The 20103-nt window shown below is 44.7% G+C and overlaps 1 protein-coding gene across 2 annotated transcripts; it reads right to left on the bottom strand.

The window, feature by feature from the left end:
• Window positions 1-2670: 2670 nt before the first annotated feature.
• Window positions 2671-17837, bottom strand: LOC122730684 (eukaryotic translation initiation factor 3 subunit C). Of its 2 annotated transcripts, none has more exons than XM_043969917.1 (21): window positions 17684-17837; window positions 17369-17523; window positions 13406-13471; window positions 13049-13238; window positions 12755-12880; window positions 12455-12509; window positions 12226-12335; window positions 11927-12054; window positions 11287-11440; window positions 11022-11125; window positions 10663-10804; window positions 10281-10406; window positions 10039-10132; window positions 7533-7723; window positions 7067-7291; window positions 4331-4694; window positions 3654-3813; window positions 3459-3524; window positions 3271-3358; window positions 2943-3105; window positions 2671-2828 (listed from the first exon to the last, which is right to left on the bottom strand). In XM_043969917.1, exons 2-21 carry the CDS (start codon window positions 17467-17469, stop codon window positions 2743-2745), a joined length of 2739 nt encoding a protein of 912 aa, XP_043825852.1. In that variant the 5' UTR covers window positions 17470-17523; window positions 17684-17837; the 3' UTR covers window positions 2671-2742. The 2 variants fall into 2 exon arrangements, with proteins under 2 accessions (XP_043825852.1, XP_043825863.1); XM_043969928.1 differs by having other exon boundaries at window positions 11022-11119.
• Between the last annotated feature and the right edge of the window lie 2266 nt (window positions 17838-20103).

The following is a 20103-nucleotide window of genomic DNA, read 5'->3' as shown; positions in this document are numbered from 1 at the left end:
GTAATGAGGAAACTTAATTCATTTGAAGATAGCTTCGTTTAAAGTCCTTTCTTATATTTTAATTTAATGTCTCTTCTCCATTACAACCATCCTTTTATTTGGAGACAATCATTCCCCACACCTCCCTTCCCCCAATCTTCTCCAATCTATTCCGTCAGCTTTTTATGTGTCCTGTTCAAACCTTAAAAAGCTACTATTTATGGGATAGTTGAGCTTCACTCTGGACATTCATAGCCCTCCACTGTCTCGACCTAACCGATATTGCCATTCTTGTCTTAGACCGATGTCCTTTACACAACAAACTAGAATACACTATGGACTTGAACTGCTTTGATGCTTAGGCTTGTTTCCCACATCTAGAATTTTCTCTTAACTTCCACCACTGTGATGTAGTGGCAATAGCATTTGATTTTAGAACATCTGAGTTGTAATCGGAGTTTCAATGCTTATGGCCAAGCACAAATCTCTTAAGTCCATTTCCTAATCAGTAAAATGGAGAGGATGATGCCTGTGCTACTAAACTTCATGATATTTCTGTAAGGAAATCTATGCACCAATATTAGTCCTACATTTTTGCCCTTCAGAGAAAAATTAATTTTAACCTGGCAATCCTTATGGCTCAGTTAAACCACTCCTCTAGGAAAGGCCTTTCCACATCACCCCAACCTCATCTTTCAAAGGTCATTTTGAGATCAGATGATACTGAGGACAGTTATCTCTGATAGGTAATCTACCCAACTGACAATTCAGCCATTTGAATTGGATAGAATTATAAAAGGATCCTTGTTATCTTTAAGGTCCAATTCAAATACCACCTGTTCCATGAAGCCAATCAGTGGCTCGCTTGGCTTAGAAGTGCTCTCTCCCTCATCTGAATTCCTCCTGAGCCAATTTTACTCAGGTGATCACTTATTACAAGTTTTTTCTACACATACTCACCAACTTACTTGATGGCCCAGATTATCTTCTTCATTTTTGTTTCCTCAGTACCTATGTGCAGGGGTTCACACATAGCTAGATGCCTGACCAGTGTTTAGACTTGAAGGAATTTCAGATGCTTAATCAATGTGGCTATTTTACAGATGGGGAAACTGAAACCAAAAGAGATTAAGCTCATTGGGGTCACACATAGCACAGCTAAGAGGCAGGGCCAAGAGCTGAATTCTAGTCTCCTAACTCAAAGTTCAGTGCTCTCTCAGGAAGTACCTCGAGAGTCCCATCGAAGACTGCAGCAGACCAAACTTAGCTCAAAGAAAAGATCTAAGAATGGGTTACCCTCCCTTGTTTTTCGAAATAGGAGGGAACTATGGGTGTGCAATTCTTTTTTTGCCCCTTTTCTTGGAAGACAATCAGGGTTAACTTGCCCAGGGTCACAGCTAGTTAAGTGTCATGTATCTGAGGCGACATCTGAACTCAGGTCCTCCTGATTTCAGGGTCAGTGCTCTATCACACTGTGCCACCTAGCTGCCCTGCAACTCTGCATACAATGGCAGACTTGGTTCAGAGATTGGGTTTATTTAATCCTTTGTTATGAGTTCTCTGAGAGGATGAGGCACATATTGGGAAATAAGGGGATCCTCACAGGACCAGAATGCTCATTACTGACCAGCAACCTCTGCATACTCCAGTCCTCAGGTCCAGAGCTCTTAAGCAAAAGCCCAGCATTATGCCATTTAGGAATGGGGGCACTAAATGACCAAAATTAAAAAGCAGGTATAAGAATGAGAAGCAACATGTACAATAAGGTCCCTTCTACTTTCATAATTCACGGAGCTCTAAGGAGACATCTTCCCCCACCCCACCTTGAGGACCACTGTGAATGCTTGTGACAGGTGCACATTCCAAGATCACTTAGCCTCCACCTAATCTCAGGGCCCCATTGATCAATTTGTTTTTGGAGGGGGGGTGTTGGGGCACTGAGGGTTAAGTGACTTGCCCAGGGTCACACAGCTAATGAGTGTCAAGTGTCTGAGGCCTGATTTGAACTCAGGTCCTCCTGAATCCAGGTGCAGTGCTTTATCCACTTCACCCTAGCTGCCCCTACATTGACCAATTCTTAAAAAATTCCATGGAACACAAGCTCCCAGTCACATCGCACCTTTTCCTAACCTCTCCAGTGCATGGCATTCCCTTTCCATTTCCTGATCTCTCATAAGTATTTCACATACTTACTAATCATCTCCCAGGCAAGATAATGGGCAGAGAATGTGTCACTTGTATATCAGATCAGAAAAGTTTGGGCACACAGCCATAGTAGCTGGCACTTAGGATCTGATGAACTGACTTAAAATATATACAAAGACCATGAATATTCTTTCAAAGAACAAGAGTGTTAATGGCCCAAACATAGTTAAATTGGTCTTAAGCAGGCATTTAGAAGACTAAATTGCTCTCTTCCCATTAGGCAGTTTGCTCTACACAAATTCCCTGGAGTTCAGTACACACAAAGACCAGTGCTCTCCCTTGGCTCACCCACACATTATAAAACGTGATCCTGACCTGTGCCTCCTTTGAGACAGTACTGCTCTGAGCCAGAATAGCTTGCAAAGCCCTTCCCTCAGGGAGCCTAGTCTGTGGACATTCCAGTGAGTTACTTTACCCAAGTTCAGAGGAATGAACCCCAATGAACACAATCCATGCTAGTTATGCTTGCACTGTTCACTTCCAAAATCATGTCAACACAATATGGACTTTTAATTACTCTGGATGGAAGTTACATTTCAGGGGTTGCATGCCCTGAGGTCAGTAGGAAGTCTGTGACTGCTGTTGGCGGTAGCCTCCCCGCCGCATGTAGCCTCCTTCATTTTTTCGGTAGCCATCTTTCTGATCTGGAAGGGCAAGACAGAGAGGTCAAAATAGAAAGGAAAAAAACTGAATAGTGATGCCAGAGCAAAGGCAGTGAGTGGGGGTGGAAGGCTGGAAGATAAGGGACGAGGTCTCACCTCTAAAATAACCTCCATAGGTGCCCTGCTTGTGGTCAAAGACACGCTCATTGTTTTCCACCAAGCTACCCAGCTTTTCTGCCAGTTGCAGTGCCAGGTTCTGCTGGGCAGTGGGCTCAGTGCGGTGCATCACCACTGTCTGTGTTGGCTGGTCCAGAGAGGCCTTAGTTTAGGGAGCACAAAGAGAAATAAGTGGATGCGATTAGTCAGAGCTGGAATGAAATCCATTTCCCTTACTCTGCTTTCTTTCCTCTGAAAAGAACTGTCCTTGCCACCCCCCCTCCCTTTAAAGATCTACCACCCTACCCCGACTTCCCTCCCTTTTTACCATAAGCTCCTCACTAATGATCATTTTGCTGATTATGGAATGAACAGTGGGCAGGTCCAGCTGGAACATATCAGACAATGTCTCCATGCTAGAAAGGAGGGAGGAATAAATTAGGAAAGCAAGGTTATTTATCAACTAAGCCTAGTCCTCTTTCCCTCCCAAGACCCAGAATTCAGATACCCTCAAACCTAATAGAGTCGTAGACACTGCTATAGGTGAAGAGATAGGTACGCAATGACTCTTCCTGGATCTTTCTGTGGGGGAAAAAGAAAGATGACTAGGTATAGGATTTTATCTTCCATTCTCCCTACCACCCCGTCCCTGAGGCTCCCTCCCCTCTACTGAGTACCAACATGTCAAGGTCTCCTCATTCCCATTTTTACCTAACCAGCATGGTCCGGACTTTGTTGGCCTCAGGGAACAAATCCCAGACTTTTCCATTCATCTTCTCATTAATAATAAAGCTGTGGCAAGTCTTCCAGTCACCCATCTTCATGGCTTTGGAAGCTGCTACTACATGTTCCCTCATTGACTCAGGAGGGCCTAGAGGAATCAGACAGGTGGTAAAATGAGAGCTGGGATGACTTTTAAAGGTGCAGTATGAGGATGAGAGAGAACTTCAAGAAGTAAGATCGGTCCTTATCTTCATTTACTAAAGGGCAACCATACAGCTTGAAGGATGGAAAGACAACAGAGGTTCTAGTACTGTTGCTACCCCTAACTAGCTCGGTAACCTGAGGCAAATAAATCACTCCTGCTTCATTTATAAAATGAGTAGAGACTGTATACATATAAAGGTCCTTTTCACCTCTAACATTCTGTGAGTGGAATCGGGGAGAACTTTCTGCTGCAACACAATGTTTAAAATCTTCATGGACACAAGAGAGCTGGAGAGAGGAATTAGTGGGCATAGTCTAGGAAACACTTCTGCACTTGCAGCTGCTTTATGAAAGATCCATCATCATCATCACCACTGATGATGATGATGAGAAAAAACAACTATGTTCTGTTTGAGACCAGACTGCAGCCAAATCAAGTACCCAAAGGCACTGAAGCTCACCAAGCAAGGGCTGTCGCTCGCCCACCCGTAGCTGGTGATGGAACTGTTTGCTGATCATGCGCCTCCGAGCATCACTTTCATGGGCTGCCATGTATGGGATCTCCAAAAGCATGGCAGACACCAAATAGACACATTCAAGCAGCTCCAGGTTGATATGTAAGTGGAAGGGCACCTGGCGCCGCCGCTCCACCTTCTCCTGCTCCTGGTTTCGCTCCTGCAGGCTCCTGAGCAGTAGACCCTGGCCCAGCAGCTCCTTAGCACGGCCGCTGGACTGAATGTCCAGCAGGGCATTGTGCGCATCCTTGGTTAGGCCCTGGCGGAAAGCACAGATGCCCAACTGCACCATGGTACGGTTATAAAGGATCTTGGGGGAGAGAAAAATACAGCCCATTAGAAGGAAAAAGACAGTGGAATTCCCACACATGACATCCAACTTAAATGCTGGTGAAAATAAACTCTGAAGTCTCACATGAACCCAGGACTTACTATTTGAGAAACAGGGTTAAAGACTTGGACCAGGGCTGTCATTAAACTAGATTAACTAATCAATGCAGGCCAAGGCCTTCTCAGCATTGCCTTGGGCACTGGGTGGGGTAAGTGATTTGCTGAGGGTCACAAAGACAGCATGTACCAGAAGCTGGACTTGAACTCTGGTCTTCCTGGATGTGAAGCTAGTTCTGGTTAAGCCATGGGTGCGACAGAAGCCTATTTATTTTAACTTCTTTCATTTCACTCTATAGCACAAAGCATGTCTGATGACTAAACACTCACCCTGTCCCCATGCTCAAGTACTTTCAACACACCTCACATCTATCCAGTCCTTTCCTGACAACCACCATCTACAGTGTTACTATCCCCATTTTACAAATGAGGAAACTGAGGTTCAGAAAGAACTGACCTTAGCCCCAAAGCTACTAAGTACCTGAGCTGGAACTCACACTTGGAAATCTTCTCCAACTACATATAATACTCTTCCCACTACACCAGGGAGTCTTCACCTTTTCTGTCCTGCAACCCTGAGGATATGGACCCCAGGTATATAGAAATGCAGCCAAGAACCCCTGACCTTAACTATGTTGAACAAATTATCTTACAAATGGCTCATAAAACAAAGTAACCGGTAAGGATTCCAAATCCTGAACTAGAGCCCATGCCTACCTCCATAGAAAGTGCACTCTGTAACCCAATTCAGAATGTCAGGGAATAACTGATTTAGTAGATGATGAGAAGTCACTTCCCCTACACAGAGGTCTGTAAACTATTTGTGGGTGAGGGAAGGGCAATGAGGGTTGACTTGCCCAGGATCACAGACAGTAAGTGTCAAGTGTTTGAGGCTGGACTTGAACTCAGATCCTCCTAAACCCAGGGCCAGTGCTTTATCCACTGCACCCATCTAGCTGCCCCAGGGTCTGTAAACTATTAAGAAACTACTGGGACCAGAAGTATCCTACCCTGAGACTATTGCCAGGGAAGCCACTAACACTAGAAAAGTCTTGAGATGTGCAAGTAGTCTATGAAATTAAGATCTTAAATATATTTTCCATAAATGTTATTTATAAATGTTGCGGTTAATGTAACAACATTATTAATTGTGCATTTCAGGAATACATGGGGTAAAATATTTTAATAGGCTGACCCAAGCTTCTCAAAGACCACCTTGCTTTTCACAAGTAGCCATATTTCAAATTGCAAAGAACTTAGAATACAACATAGATGTTAAATAGTGGTTTTCTAAATCAGTAAGTAGCCTGCAAAGATAATAATTTTTATTTGTGTTGGACACCACAAATCACTTGAATGGATGAATCCTAAAGCATAAAAGAATATTTTGGGGCAAAAAATACCATTCACCTGGTTGGGGGGGGGGGGAGAGAGAAGGAACTGGAAACTCTAAGACCTAAGAAGAGGCACAAACAAAATCTAGGCAGCTATAGCCAGAAGTACCATTCAGTTTGGAATTTTGTACTTTTCTTTAATATATCCTTCTAACCTGGCGTATTATCTCTGAATTTGTTTGAAATACTGTTATAGTATAGAGAATGTACCCATTCATGTGTACTCAGAGACGAAGATCCAAGAGACTTTATTATTTTTTGAGTTCAATAATCAGCAAAAAGTAATGAAAAAGGGGGCAGCTAGGTGGTGCAGTGGATAAAGTGCTGGCCCTGGACTCAGGAGGACCTGAGTTCAAATCCGGCCTCAGGCACTTGACACTTACTAGCTATGTGACCCTGGGCAAGTCACTTAACCCTCATTGCCCCACAAAACAAAACAAAACAAAGTAATGAAAAGCAAAAGCTCTACAGCTAAAGAGGAAAGGTCCCCTGGATATGTTCCAAGGATAATCAGAGAGCCCTAAAACTAAGTGCCTCCTTTACATTGTTGGCTCCCAACTAGACTAAGATACTCAAGTGCAAGGGTCTGTGCATTCCCCAAAGCACCTAGCAGTGCTCTACACGGTAGAGTCAAGTCACTCCATGTTTCGATTAATGACAAACCAGAGCATCAAAGACATGAAGAATTAGAGACTCAGTCTCTAACTTAAATGCTCATGAGCCAGACTGGTGGCTCTTCTGGTTAGACCAGTCTGTAACTAGAGAGGAAGCCAGAACTGGCTCTTCTCCCTCTTGAATGCATGGATCTCTGGCCCCTCTCCAACCACAGGAACCAATCCATCTTCAGCTTCCCTTTAAAAAAAGCTGCCCGCCCCCTTCTCTATCCACTCAACCCTCCTACCTGCACAGGAGGGTCTGCATGCTGAATGTTGTCCTGTAGGTGGCTCATGAGCATGAGGTCCCGAGCCTGGTACCAGCGAGAGTGAAGAGCATGATGGTAGATGTGGCAGAGAATTGCACATGTCCGAATTCTGTCTGTCCGATCCTTGGCATATATGTACTTGCACAGCCTCTCCATTAACACAGCTGAATCCTCCCCCTCATTTTCAGCCTGATCTTGTTCTGACTGGAAGGGAGAACAAGTAACATGGTTGAGGTTCATAGACAGAAACTAAGAAATTCCAGACACAGCATGGTCTCTCCATACCACCCTCATAAACACTAGATTTCCCAGCAATTCCCAAAAAGACTAATCTTCCAAAGTCTATTCCTCATCCATCCCACAAGATGAGTCTCCCTGGGAAATGATAAATGTGAAAGTCAATAGTCCAAACTTCCCAAAGGTCTTTCCTCCCCAGCCTTTGTACCTTTGAGGACCCTTCAGGGGGTGCAAGCTGCCGCTGATGGGCCTTATAGTCAAACTTGTAGTAGGTATGGAGCACACGGCGAAGGTAGATGCGGCAGATCTCCTCAGTTGTTCCTTTTTCCTGAAGGTAGCGCTGAACACGCTCAATGATGGCACAGACACGAGCCTCATCCTTGAGATGCTCCACATATTCTGGTATATAGGAAAAAAAAAATTTTTTGTCCCTGCCCCTCCCCCAGAGATCTCATACTAACAATAGCAACAACCCTTTTGAGATTTGCAAAGTGCTTTATATCCCAACAATCCTGTTAAGTAAAGATTATTAACCCCATATTAATGGCTGAGAAAACTAAACCTCCAAGAGTTTGAGTAATTTGGGGGGGGGGGTGTGCAATGGGGGTTAAGTGACTTGCCCAGGGTCACACTGCATATAATGTTGCCAAAGGCCTCTCCAGCACCTCTTAAATCTCTATTTGGAGAATTACCCTTCTACCTTAAGATGGTTATCACCTCTGCCCTAAATTTGTTTAAAGTATTTTTGTCATCTGGAATAGGTGCCGCACCCTCAGGAGTGAGAAGGTAAAGAAGCCACATAAACTTGAAGACCAGGAAAATCCAGGAGCCTTCCTATATTTTGGGTTTAGTAATCAGTGAAAATGCTATTAAAATAGCATCCTAATTGGTCTACCTAACTCCAGTCTCAACCCACACCAATCCATGTTTCACAGAACTGCCAAAGTGATTTTCCCAAAGTGTGGCTCCAACAGTGTCAACACCCTATTCAAACTCCAGTGGGTCCCTCTTATCTCTAGGAGAAAATTAACTCCCATTCGACACTGAAAGCCCTTCACTATGGGGGTTCATCCTACCTTTTCCAGACTTTTTACACAATTTTTGTTGTTGTTTGGTAATCCAACTCTTTGTCACAAAAGACCTCATTTGGGGTTTTCTTGGCAAACATAATGGTGTGGTTTGCCATTTCCTTCTCCAGTTTATCTACACAGATAAGGAACTGAGGTAATCGGGGTTAAGTGACTTGTCCAGGATCATACTGCTAGTAAGTATCTGAGGCCAGTTTTGAACTCGGGAAGACAAGTCTTCCTAACTCCAGGCCCAGCACCTCTATCCACTGCACCACCTAGCTGCCCTTCACTACTTTTACACAATACTTTGGTCCAAGTCAAACTGGCTGCCTCTCAGTTTCTCAGCCTTCTCTCTTTTCTGATTATCTTTTTTTTGAGGGGGGGGGGGGGGGGGGGGCAGGCAGGGCAATGAGGGTAAAGTGACTTGCCCAGGGTCACACAGCTATAAGTGTCAAGTGTCTGAGGCTGGATTTGAACTCAGATCCTCCTGTATGATGCTTTATCCACTGCGCCACCTAGCTGCCCCTTCTCTAGACCTCTACACATGATAGAATCGCTCCTGCCTCATCATTATAGAGTCCATAGATTCCTCCCTTCAAAGCTCAGTTCAAGCATGACCTACATGAAGCTTTTCCTTTCCCTGATGTGCCATCATTTTATACCTGTATCTGTACTCAACTTTCCATACTAAGATGAGAGTTCCTCAAATGTCAGGGAATGAATGCTTACAGATTAACCGCTTACACCTACTGAAATCTTACTTTCAAGGTCTAGCTTCAAATGCTATACTTTTGAAACCCTCATCACCCAATACAAGCAAAAATTGTTTGTTTTTGGTTTTTTTGCAGGGCAATAAGGGTTAAATGACTAGCCCAGGGTCACGCAGCTAGTGTCAAGTGTCTGAGGCTGGATTTGAACTCAGGTCCTCCTAAATCCAAGGCCAGTGCTTTATCCACTGCGCCACCTAGCTGCCCACAAGCAAAAATTTAAAAAAAAAATCACTCCCTCCTCTGAACTGTTATATGGTTCACTACTGCTACTCCTCATGATGCAGTTAAATAGAGCTTTATATTTTGGTTATTTATGCATGTCTTTTTTTTTTTTAATTCCTAAAACACAGGGGTTGTCTGTTGTACTTCTTTGTATCCATCCCTCACAGTCTTGCAAATAGGTAAGCAATCAGTATTTGATGAATGAGTCATTGGTAAACTTCTACAACAGACTAGTTAAGGCAAAGCCATCCACTAGACAAATTACCTTTGTCAGTGATGATGCTACTCATTCACTGAACAAGATAGCAATTGACAATTACTCCCACTAGCCAACCAGAAAATTTTGGCCCCCAGTATCAATCAGAAAAATATGAATTTCAAGCTCTGATTTTATCCATTTGAGAGGAAGACAGTGATAGTTGGGTTTTCTCTTGGAAGTATTTTTTTCTTTTTTTGGTGGGGCAATTGGGGTTAAGTGACTTGCCCAGGGTCACACAGCTAGTGTCAAGTGTCTGAGGCCGGATTTGAACTCAGGACCTCCTGAATACAGGGCAAGTTCTCTATCCACTGCGCCACCTAGCTGCCCCCTCTTGGAAGTATTTTACATCACTTTCATGTACTCCAGTTAACCTAAGCATTTGCCTGGTTTTACCTTGGGAATGAGGATCTGTGTTCTGCATGATCTTGGTAAACTCTTCATCCATCCTTTCCACTAGAGTCAGGATACAACCACGTACGCGAAGTGGCTATGATGACAAGAAGGAATACTAGTAGTAGTAGTTTGAAGTAGTAAACTCCAATCAAAAAACAAGACTCATCAGGTCTCTACCCCATTGAAGTCTCTTTTCCCTTCCCCCATACCATCAGTTTCGCATTCTCTTTTTCCTAATTTACCTGCTCAAAGTTGGATAGGTTCTCGCTCTCTTCCAAGATGTTCTCTCCAACAAAGATGTTGGGGTTTGCAAACAAGATGTCCATCAATTCATTGATGCAGTCTAAGCACTTCTGCCACATCTCTGGCTGCCAAGAAGTGGGGGGGGGGGGGGAGAGGTTACAGTACATATGAATCTGACCCCCGTTTTCCTCCTTTTAAAAAACTTTCATCCTAATAATACCCTGCCTTCAGCACTGTTTAAAATCAATTTATACAAACAAGACTGGGCTCCTCTTTTCTTCCCAGCTATTCTTAGCAGCAAAATCTCCACAGCCAAATTTTAAATGCTCTTTCCTCAAAGTCAGTCCCAATTCTCAAACCCCCAGACACTTTGATTCTCACCTTCATATATGTGGCCAGGTTGGGGTTGTAGTCATAGAGGGAAGCAATGATGTTGAATTTGATCTTAACAATCACTCCTTCACCTAGATTATTTTCTGCTGCGATCTGAACCAGCAATTGCAGCAGCTCAATTTGGGCTGCACTGTGTAGAGAAAGAAAAGGAGGCTTAAAAGGCAAACCTCAAAGTCAGATCGGACAGAAACATCTCTCTTCCCATGGGTGGAGCCTCCCACTATTCCTGCTAGCATCACTTTGGTGAATGCCTTCCCTCTTAAGGATTTCCAAATCCAAAGCTCCCTCCAACCACCCCTTCTTCTGGGTGATGGGCAGAATGAATAAAATACAGTGACAAGCCTCACCGATCAGTTCCTTTCTTGCCACGAGCTTGCAGGATCTCATTCAGCTTCTTGACTACAATTGCATGGGTAATCTCTGTTCCCTTGGCAAACATTTTAGGCTTTTCCTAGGCAACACATGCCCCCGTCACACCCACGGCCATTGAAGTGCCCTCTTCAATAGAATTCCCACCCCTCTTTGCCTTCACAGTATTTTCAGGTCCCCATTATCCCCTTGTTAATCCCCATTACCTCCCACAAGACTGCAAACCAGCCCTGAAAACCTCACCTTGACAAGTGGTGCCCCTCCTCGAACCCTCTCCCACTCCCCGCCTTCATTATCCTCCTCCTCCTCATCTAGGCGCTTGGATTTCCGGTCATGCTTTTTCTTGGCTTTGTCCTCTCGCTTCTTCTCTGCAGCCTTTTTGTCTGTGGTACTTTCTCTGCAAAAGAATGCACCAAGGAAGATGTGAAATCAGACCTGTTGCCCTGAGAGAGCCTCAACTCTCAGCTCTGCTATTCTCGCATTCCTCAGCTTTCCTTCTCTCTACTGACCTAATTCCAGGCTCTAACTTGATTCATTGGATCCACAGCTCACCCTCAACCTCAAAGGGAACCAGGACCTACAATACTGAGCTACTAACAAGGATGACCTATATGAGTGCCCAGGAAGACATTCTTTCACAGCATGGTTAATTCATCATTATACAATGTTGGATTTTAGCACTTTAGCCACCCATTTATGTTATTCCTGTGCGACTTGCCATAATGCAATACTTTTAACAAAAATACATAAGAATTGCCAGGTCGTCCTCCTTCTATGGTCAAACCTAATAGGAGATATAAAGCCAGTATAGGGCTCTACAATCAGAGTATTAGATTTTAAAACTAATCTAAATTAGCTCCACAACTTCCCTTGCTTTACTCACTTTTTAAGGAATTTGGAAGCCAACAAGGTATATTTCCCATCATCTTCCTCCGAATCAGAGTCTGAGGAAGTGGAATCTGAACCCCAGTCTTCATCATCATCTGAATCCTCAGAGTCCTCATCTTCATCCTTAAGGAAGAAACAGGAGATGAACAAAAATCAGCAAGCAGTTGGAAGGTGGCAAGGATATTTCTCACAGGATGTGAACCCAAATTTTATGAGGTTTCTCCATAGATCCAACTCTGACTCGAAGCAGGCAGGCGGACTACCCTTGTCCCCATCCTCTCCCCCAGATCTCACCTCCATCTTCTTGAGGAACTTGCGACTTTCCCCAGATGGTGCCTCAGACTTCTTCTTCAGGAAACTTGTGGCACTAAGGCCATCCTCATCCTCATCTGAAGAGGAAGAACCTAGAAAGGAAGTCCAAGTGAGTTTAAACAAGTAGGAGGACCAAGACTATGGAACAAGAGAGAAGGCAAAGAACCTCACCCCTTAACTTCTTCCTTTCCAATCAATGCTTCACTCTTACCTTCCGAGTCCTCCTCATTTTTCTCAGCATCCTCATCTGCAGACTGCTCAGGGTTCTGGAGGTAGAGAATGGCAGGAGTGAGGAATGCTCTACCACCCCTTGAAAACATCTGGCTCCACCCCACTCCAGTAACCATCTCCATGAGCCAACACTGCCCTTGTTCCACGCTCTATCTCCCCAGTCCAGCCTGTCATTTGGTCTAAGCCAACACCTAGTACAATGCTGGCATATAGCCACTTAACAAATGCTCAATAAACAAAATGAGTACAGAACACTACAGTGCACTGCAATTTTCCTGACCTGCTTATAACTGGTGATCTGAGCTTCATAATCCCGATTATATTTGCGGATCTTCTGACGCAACGTGCTCAGAGCTTTTGCATTGTTCTTGTTCATCTTCTTCTTTCCTTCCTTGTCCTCCCACAGCTAAGGGACCAGAAATAAAAATGAAAGGATAAGAAAAATAAAACTTTGAAACACGAGGGCAAGACAGTGAGGGTGAGGTGCTTTCCCAATGCCAAGTACAGGACAGAAAAAGCATCCCAGTTCTTAAGTCTCTTCTGTCCCACTAAAACCCTCACCCTAGCCTCAAACCTCATTGAGATAGTCCTCCAGATCAGCCAGGATACGAATGTAGAATCGGGGGACACCCTCTTTGTCCACAATGCTCTTGGCTTTTCCAAATGCCTTTCCTAGGAGCTCAAATTCCTCAAGACATTTAGTGACATCCCGGATTTTCATGGCATTCCGGATGGTCCGGATAAGGTTGGTCAGCTCCTCAAACCTGATGGGGAAGGAGGCCCAACATCACAGACAAGCCCTTAAACCATTCTTTTTCAAACCCTGCATCAGAAAAACAAGTGTCCCCCAACATCTCCATCAACTACTTTCAGAAACTACTATAGGAGGCTCCTTCACCTTTAGGATCCTATACATAACTACAAGATTCACCTTTTGTCCTTGGCACTTCGAACAACCCGCTTAGTATCCTCCTCATCTTCACTCAGTAGCAATGGCCTGTGGGGAGAAACTGATGATAAATGATCTTGCTCATAGAAGTCTTGAAAACACCTACCAATTCTTCTAATTGGGGCAGGGGGGAAAAATGAAGAGTTGAAAGGTACATGTAGATCAATGGAGCTGGCATTAAGTTCACCCATCCCATACTTTCTCTTCATTGTAAACTCATTAATTATATATGCTATTACATTCATCACTCCCCCTTGACCCCCAAATCAGGTCCATAATATGCAAAGGCCTTTTTTAGGTATCCTGGGGCATACAAAGATGAATAAGAGATGGTCTTTACTCTCAAAAAGTTTATAATATACACAATAACTTGTACAAAATTAATAAACAAAGGACACTAAGTGGGTACGAGAGAGGTAAAAACAAAGTGCCAGTTCAGGAGTAGGAAAGGTCCCTTCCTACTGAAGTCAAGGGAGGCCTCCTGGAATAAATGGCAATTTGAAGCTGACCACCATGGAGAACTGGTTGGATTTCTATAGGCAGACATAAGAATATATTCCCCCATGGAAGGGTGTGGGTAGTCTTGACTAGCTGGAGCTTAGGTGGATGTAAAAGGGAAGAATATGAAATAAGGCTAGAGAGGTAGTATGGGGTCAGATAACAACAGGGACTAGAATGACAACTTAAAACCTAGATAGTAAATAGTGGGATAGCATTGAAAGGTTTTGACCATAAAGGTGACATCAATCTTCCCATCTGACAATGTGTGCAGAAGGAACTGGAAGGAAAAAAATGACAGCAGGGAGACTCACTAGCAGACTAACACTATAATGCTAAAACTGCATGTAAACTTTTACTTTCCTTCTCAGTCTCCTCTGCTGGATGTTCCTCTAGAACACGTCTACTAACAGTGGGTATCCCCCAAAGCTCTGCCTTGAGTCCTTATCTCTTTTCTATCTGTGCTATCTCACTTGGCAATCTCATTAGCTCCTATGGGTTCAGCTGTCATCTACAAAGATGATCCGGATCTAGCTATCCAGTCTTAACCTTGCTCCTAAGCTGAAGTCATACACATCATGATGTCCAAAATATAACTCATGTGTTTCCTTTCCCCCTAAACCTCTCCTCTTCTGATTTTCCTATTATTGTCAAGGGCCCTGCCATCATCCCAGTCACCCAGACTGACAACCTGGTGTCAATTTCTCTCCAAGTTTAGCACTCTGTAACAATTTTGTTTCAGTCTCTAAGGTCCCTTCCAGCTCTAGCATAAACTGGACAAAGACAGAATTCTTGGGGACAGATGTCATGGCTTGCAATGAATCGGATTTAATCAAGAAGAGGACTGTGCAAAGTCAGCAGCTTCACTCTCTCCTCCAGAGCCATATGGGTCCAAAGACAAGCTATATTATCAGAAAGACTGGAGGTGGCTCCAGATGTTTAAGGCAATTATAGTTAAATGACTTGCCCAGGGTCACACAGCTTGTAAATGTGTGAGGTGAGATTTAAACTCAGGTCCTCTCAACTTCAGGGCCAGTACTCTATCCGCTGCACCACCTAGCTGTCCCTATATTCTAAGAGACAACACAAATAACTGTACAATGAAGATATAGATATATATATACATACACATATACATATATATGTGTGTGTGTTATATATATACAAACACACAGTGTAAATAAAAGCTAATCTCAAAGGGAAGGAATAGGGAGAAGACCTTCACAAGACAGGATTTGAGCTGAAATTGAAAGCTAGAAGGCAGAAAGAGATGAAGAGAGAGAGCATTCCAAGTACAGGAGACAGTTCAAATACATGGAGTAGGAGACTATCATGAGTAAGGAATAAGGCCAGTGTAACTACTTGTCCACAAACTCCTTCCCCTTGGCATTCAAGGCCTTCCAAAATGTCACCAACCTAAACTTTTCGAGCCTTATTTCATACTCCAATATTCTCTTTCACAAACTCTACAGTTCAGTCAAACCAATTTTCTTACTGTTCCTGATCCTTTATACATTTGCTTTCTCTGACAATTAAAATCCTCACTCCTTCAAGGCACAATTCTCTCCTTGGTCATCTTGTCCTCTCCTGTGGCTTCAAACTTAATCACTTTTTAACTTCATTTCTATCCAAGATAGCAATATCCAGTACTGGGGGGGGGGGAGAAGGGGGGGAGCACTGACTTAGAGTTAGATGACCTGTGTTCAAAGCTCACCATTGATGCTTACAACCTGTGTGACAAGGGGTCACTTACCTTCCCTGAGTCTGTTTCCTCATCTGTAAAAATGAAGGAGTTGGCCTAGATTTTTTCTAATGTCCTTTAGCTCTAAATCTATGTGTGACCCTTTTGGTCACCCAGATTAACAACTCAAGTCATTATTTGAGCCTTCTCTCTTCCTTACTCTACTCACATTTGTCCTTTCAGTTGCCAAGTTTGGTCCATTCCATCACCAAGTATTTTCCTAATGAGGGATCACATATAACCATCTCTGTCCACAGACAGCAACCACTCTAGTCCTTTTCACCTTACAAAAAGTATCAGCCTTCTGACTGGTCTCCCTACATCTAGCATGTCCTCTCTCCTTAAGCCATCTTCTATAGTTACCTGAAAAGTCTTAAAAGTAGATTTTACCATCACTCCCCTGCTTTCATAGTTCCTTAGCAACTAGGATGAACTTCAAACTTCTCTGTCTGGCGTTTAAAATCTTTCGATAACCTGGCTTCAGCACATCTTTCCAGACTTGTTCCATACTGCTCCCCCTCACTCTTCTGTTCCAGCCAAACTGGTTTGTTTGCTATACCCTTAACGTAACACTAGCTACTATGCCTGTGCTTTTTTACAGGCTTCCTCTGGAAAGCTCTACTACCCAACCTTGGTCTCTTGTAATCTCTAGCTCTATGCAAGGCTGAGCTCAAATGGCATCTCCTCCATGAGGCTTTCCACATTCCCCCCAATTGTTAATGCTTTTCCTACTCTTGAAATTATTTTTAATTACACATCTGTGTATGTGTATTGTTTCCCCCCAATAGAATACAAGCTGCTTGAGGAAAAGGACTGTGTTCATTTTTAGTCTTTGCATTTCCAAGTGCCTGGGTCTGGCACACAACAGCTCCTCGATAAATGCTTGTCTCAAGAGAGATTCCTTGTCCCCTCAGATTGCTCCCATTTCTTGCAGGGTCCTTCTTGGATTCACTTAATCACTAACTTACATTGCATTTCCTTCGGGAGAAGTATAATCCTCCCAATACACAGTAGTAGTACTAACTTACATGTACATAATACTTAAGATTCATTTTGCACTTTCCTCACAGCCACCCTAAGCGGTAAGCAGAGGACCAAAAGGGTCCTCTTGTTCCACCCCAGATGAAAAACCTCTCCCTACTGAAGGGGCACTGGACTTGGGAGTCAGAGGAACTGGATCCCCCTGGAGACTGCCACACCTGGTGTGACCACGAACAAGAAAATCTGGGTCCCAGTTTCTTCCTCTGCCAAAGGAGGGGTTTGGACTACAAAACCAGCTGGGCCATCCTTATTAATGGGGATTCCACAAAACCTCATTTCTGCCCCTCCCCGCAGCGCCCAACTAGCACAGCTCCCGGCCCACCAAGATTAAACCGCTATCGGGCAACTCCCCCTTGCTGTTCTTTCCGGGGCACAGCCTCCCCCCGCCCCTTTGCTCTTCCCAAGATATCCCCCCTTTCCCAGCTGTTCTTCCCAGGCACCTCACCTCCCATCCCAGGGCTTCTCCCCCTGCCCCGCGGCTCTTCTCAGGGCCCTCCGCCTTTTGCTCTTCCCAAATATCCCTCTTCACTCCCCTCCCCACTCTCCCGAGCATTCCCCCACCCCGCGATGTTTCTCCCCGGGCACTACTCGCCGAGCTCTTCCCTAGGATCCCCCCCTCCCCGCCGGCCCTCGCAGGCTTCCCGACCTCCCCGAGACTCGCTCACTGTTTGCCGTAGTTGCCCCCCACGGGCTTGGGCGCCAACTCCTCCCCGGACAGGGAGGACTCGGACTCGCTGTCCGAGCCGGTGGTGAAAAACCGCGACATGGCGGCGGGCGCTCAGGACGCGCGCAGCAGGCCGGGCGGGACGTAGACTTGGGCCTAGAGACGGGAGAAAACGGGGTCGGTCAGAAGGGCCGCCACTCTCCGTGAGGACAAGGGGCACGTTGAGGCTCTGAGGCGGTCCCCGCGAGAAATGTTCCCCCTTTGGCCCCCTCCCGAGGCCTGAATGCCGGGAGCACGCGGCGGAACTCAGACTTACCGGATCGGGCGCCCGAGGAAAATTGCGCAGATGCGACTGACGAAACTCTTAGGAAAGCGGTGTGCCGAACGTCACTTCCTCCAGGCCGCAGACACTTCCGGCGGACAGTTTCGAGCCTGTGCAGAAGGGAAAGATGCGGCCCGGTGAAGGCAGGGAGTGACACCCCCCCAGAGGACGGAGCCGGTAGTACTCTATCACAGATTTAAAGAGGAGAGGGATCTTAAAGTCCATTCTCGAGCAATCCCTTCATTTAAGAGGAAATAATAACCAGTGTTCTTATAGCGCTTTACAGTCTGCAGAACGCTTTACAAAAATCCCATTTTACCCACACAACCGTGAGAGGTGGCGCTATTATTAAACCCGTTTTACACATAGGCGTTTAATAAATGTTCATTGATACGAGAAGATTGAAGCAGTTGAGCGACTTGCCCAGGTATTGATATTGGTATAAAATGTCTAAGGGCTTATTTGAGCTCAGGTCTCCCTGACCGCAAGTCCGATGCTTTATCCCCTGAGCCACCTAGCGTCCTCTCTGTGGAAACCGAAGCCCTGCACAATTAAAGAGGACTTAGAAGTGGTCGACTCACGTGGGGAACCTTGGCGCTTGGGAAGACTGGTCTGGAAGGACACCTAGACTGGTCCTAGGAATGAAAAAATCTGGACTACCTTTGTCTTTTTCCTACTGTAATTATTGAAAAGGAATGTCATTTTTTTAAAACAAAGATTCAAATTAGTGGGAACCTGAATGAAATTGTTCTCTATTTGTCCTATTCTCTAGTTTTAGCCCTTTATCTTATCTGCTCATCCCTTGCCAGATTTAAACACAGCATTACTCCCATCAACAGCTACACACGCACGCACGCACGCACGCACACACACACACCCTACTGTCAAGCTGCTGGAAGTCACTCAAACCACTTAAAACTAAATGTTTAGTCTCAACTGGCCCCCCACTCAACTCCCTGATTGTTCCAAACCTCTCTCCCCACTCTGCTTCAGTTGCTGATATTATCAATTCCCATAGATTTCATTACAACCTCTGTGCTGATGATTCTCAAATCTATTTATCCTAACCCAAACTCTCTGCTGACTTCATTGCATCTCCACCCACCTTTCAGACATCTTAAATTCAATATATCCAAAATAGAATTCATTATCTTTCCCTCTACACCCTCCCATTTTCCTATTTCCACCATCACAGTCTCTGGGTCTCACAACCTAGGAATCATTCTGGATTCCTCACTTTCTGTCGCCCCTTTATGTCCAAGCTGTTGCCAGGTGATGCCAATTTCACCTTTGTAACAGCTCCAATATATGCCCCCTTCTCTCCTCTGACACTGTTGCCAATCTGGTGCAGGCCCTTGGTACTCCACACCTGGAATACTGCAATAACCTGCTGGTGTTCTGCCTGCCTCAAGTCTCTCTGGACTACAATTCATCCATTTTTCTAAATCACAGGTCCAAGCCATGGCCCCCACTCAATGAACTCTAGTAACTTCCTGTTACTTCCAAGATCAAATATAAAATGCTCTGTTTGACATTCAGAGCTCTCCATAGCCCAGCCCACTCTTACCTCTTCTTATATCTTACTCCCCAAGAGGATCTCTTTGATCCAGTGACACTGGCCTCCTGGGTGTTTCATGAACAAGATACTCCATCTCTCAGCTCTAGTCATTTTCTCTGACAATCTCTCCTCTGCTGTGCCTCCTTTAAGACCCAACTAAGGTGGCAGCTAAGTGGTGCAGTGGATTGAGCACCAGCCCTGGATTCAGGAGTACCTCAGTTCAAATCCAGCCTCAGATACTTGAAACTTACTGTGTGACCCTGGGCAAGTGACTTAACCCCAATTGCCTCACTAAAAAAACCCCAAAAACAAAAAAACAAACAAGATCCAACTAAAATCCAGCCTTCTACAGGAAGCTCTCCCCAATCCCTCTTAATTCTAGTTCCTTTCCTCTATTAATTATTTCCTATTTTTATATATAGAGATATATATAGTTTGTGTGTTGTTTCCTCTATTTGATTGAAAGCCCTTGGGGGGGCCAGCTAGGCGGCACAATGGATAAAGCCCTGGATTCAGGAGGATCTGAGTTCAAATACAGCCTCAGTCACATGACACTTACTAGCTGTGTGACCCTGGGCAAGTCACTTAACCCTCATTGCCCCACAAAAAAAAAAAAACAAGAAAGCTCTTTGAGGATAGGGACTCTTTTTTGCAGGGGGGGGGGGAGGGGGGGCTTCTTTTTATATCCCAGTGCTTAGCACAGTGCCTGGCACATAGTAGACAATGTTCATTGAGAAACCCTCTCTACTCTCTTTTTTTTTGGTGAGGCAATTGGGGTTAAGTGACTTACGAAGGGTCACACAGCTAGTAAGTGGTAAGTATCTGAAGTCGAATTTGAACTCAGGTCCTCCTGACT

This window comes from Dromiciops gliroides, chromosome 1, assembly GCF_019393635.1.
Source record: "Dromiciops gliroides isolate mDroGli1 chromosome 1, mDroGli1.pri, whole genome shotgun sequence".
Taxonomy (NCBI): domain Eukaryota; kingdom Metazoa; phylum Chordata; class Mammalia; order Microbiotheria; family Microbiotheriidae; genus Dromiciops; species Dromiciops gliroides.
Note: the sequence above shows the minus strand (reverse complement) of the source record. Positions and strands in the feature narration are given on the sequence as shown.

Excerpts from the sequence above, each read along its gene's own strand:
- LOC122730684 (XM_043969917.1), bottom strand. The coding sequence starts at position 17,469 with ATGTCGCGGTTTTTCACCACCGGCTCGGACAGCGAGTCCGAGTCCTCC. Across the intron at positions 12,510-12,754 it reads AGATCACCAGTTATAAGCAG|AACCCTGAGCAGTCTGCAGA; the intron begins GTCAGGAAAATT and ends CTCTACCTCCAG. Across the intron at positions 7,292-7,532 it reads CCCCTGAAGGGTCCTCAAAG|TCAGAACAAGATCAGGCTGA; the intron begins GTACAAAGGCTG and ends TCTCCCTTCCAG.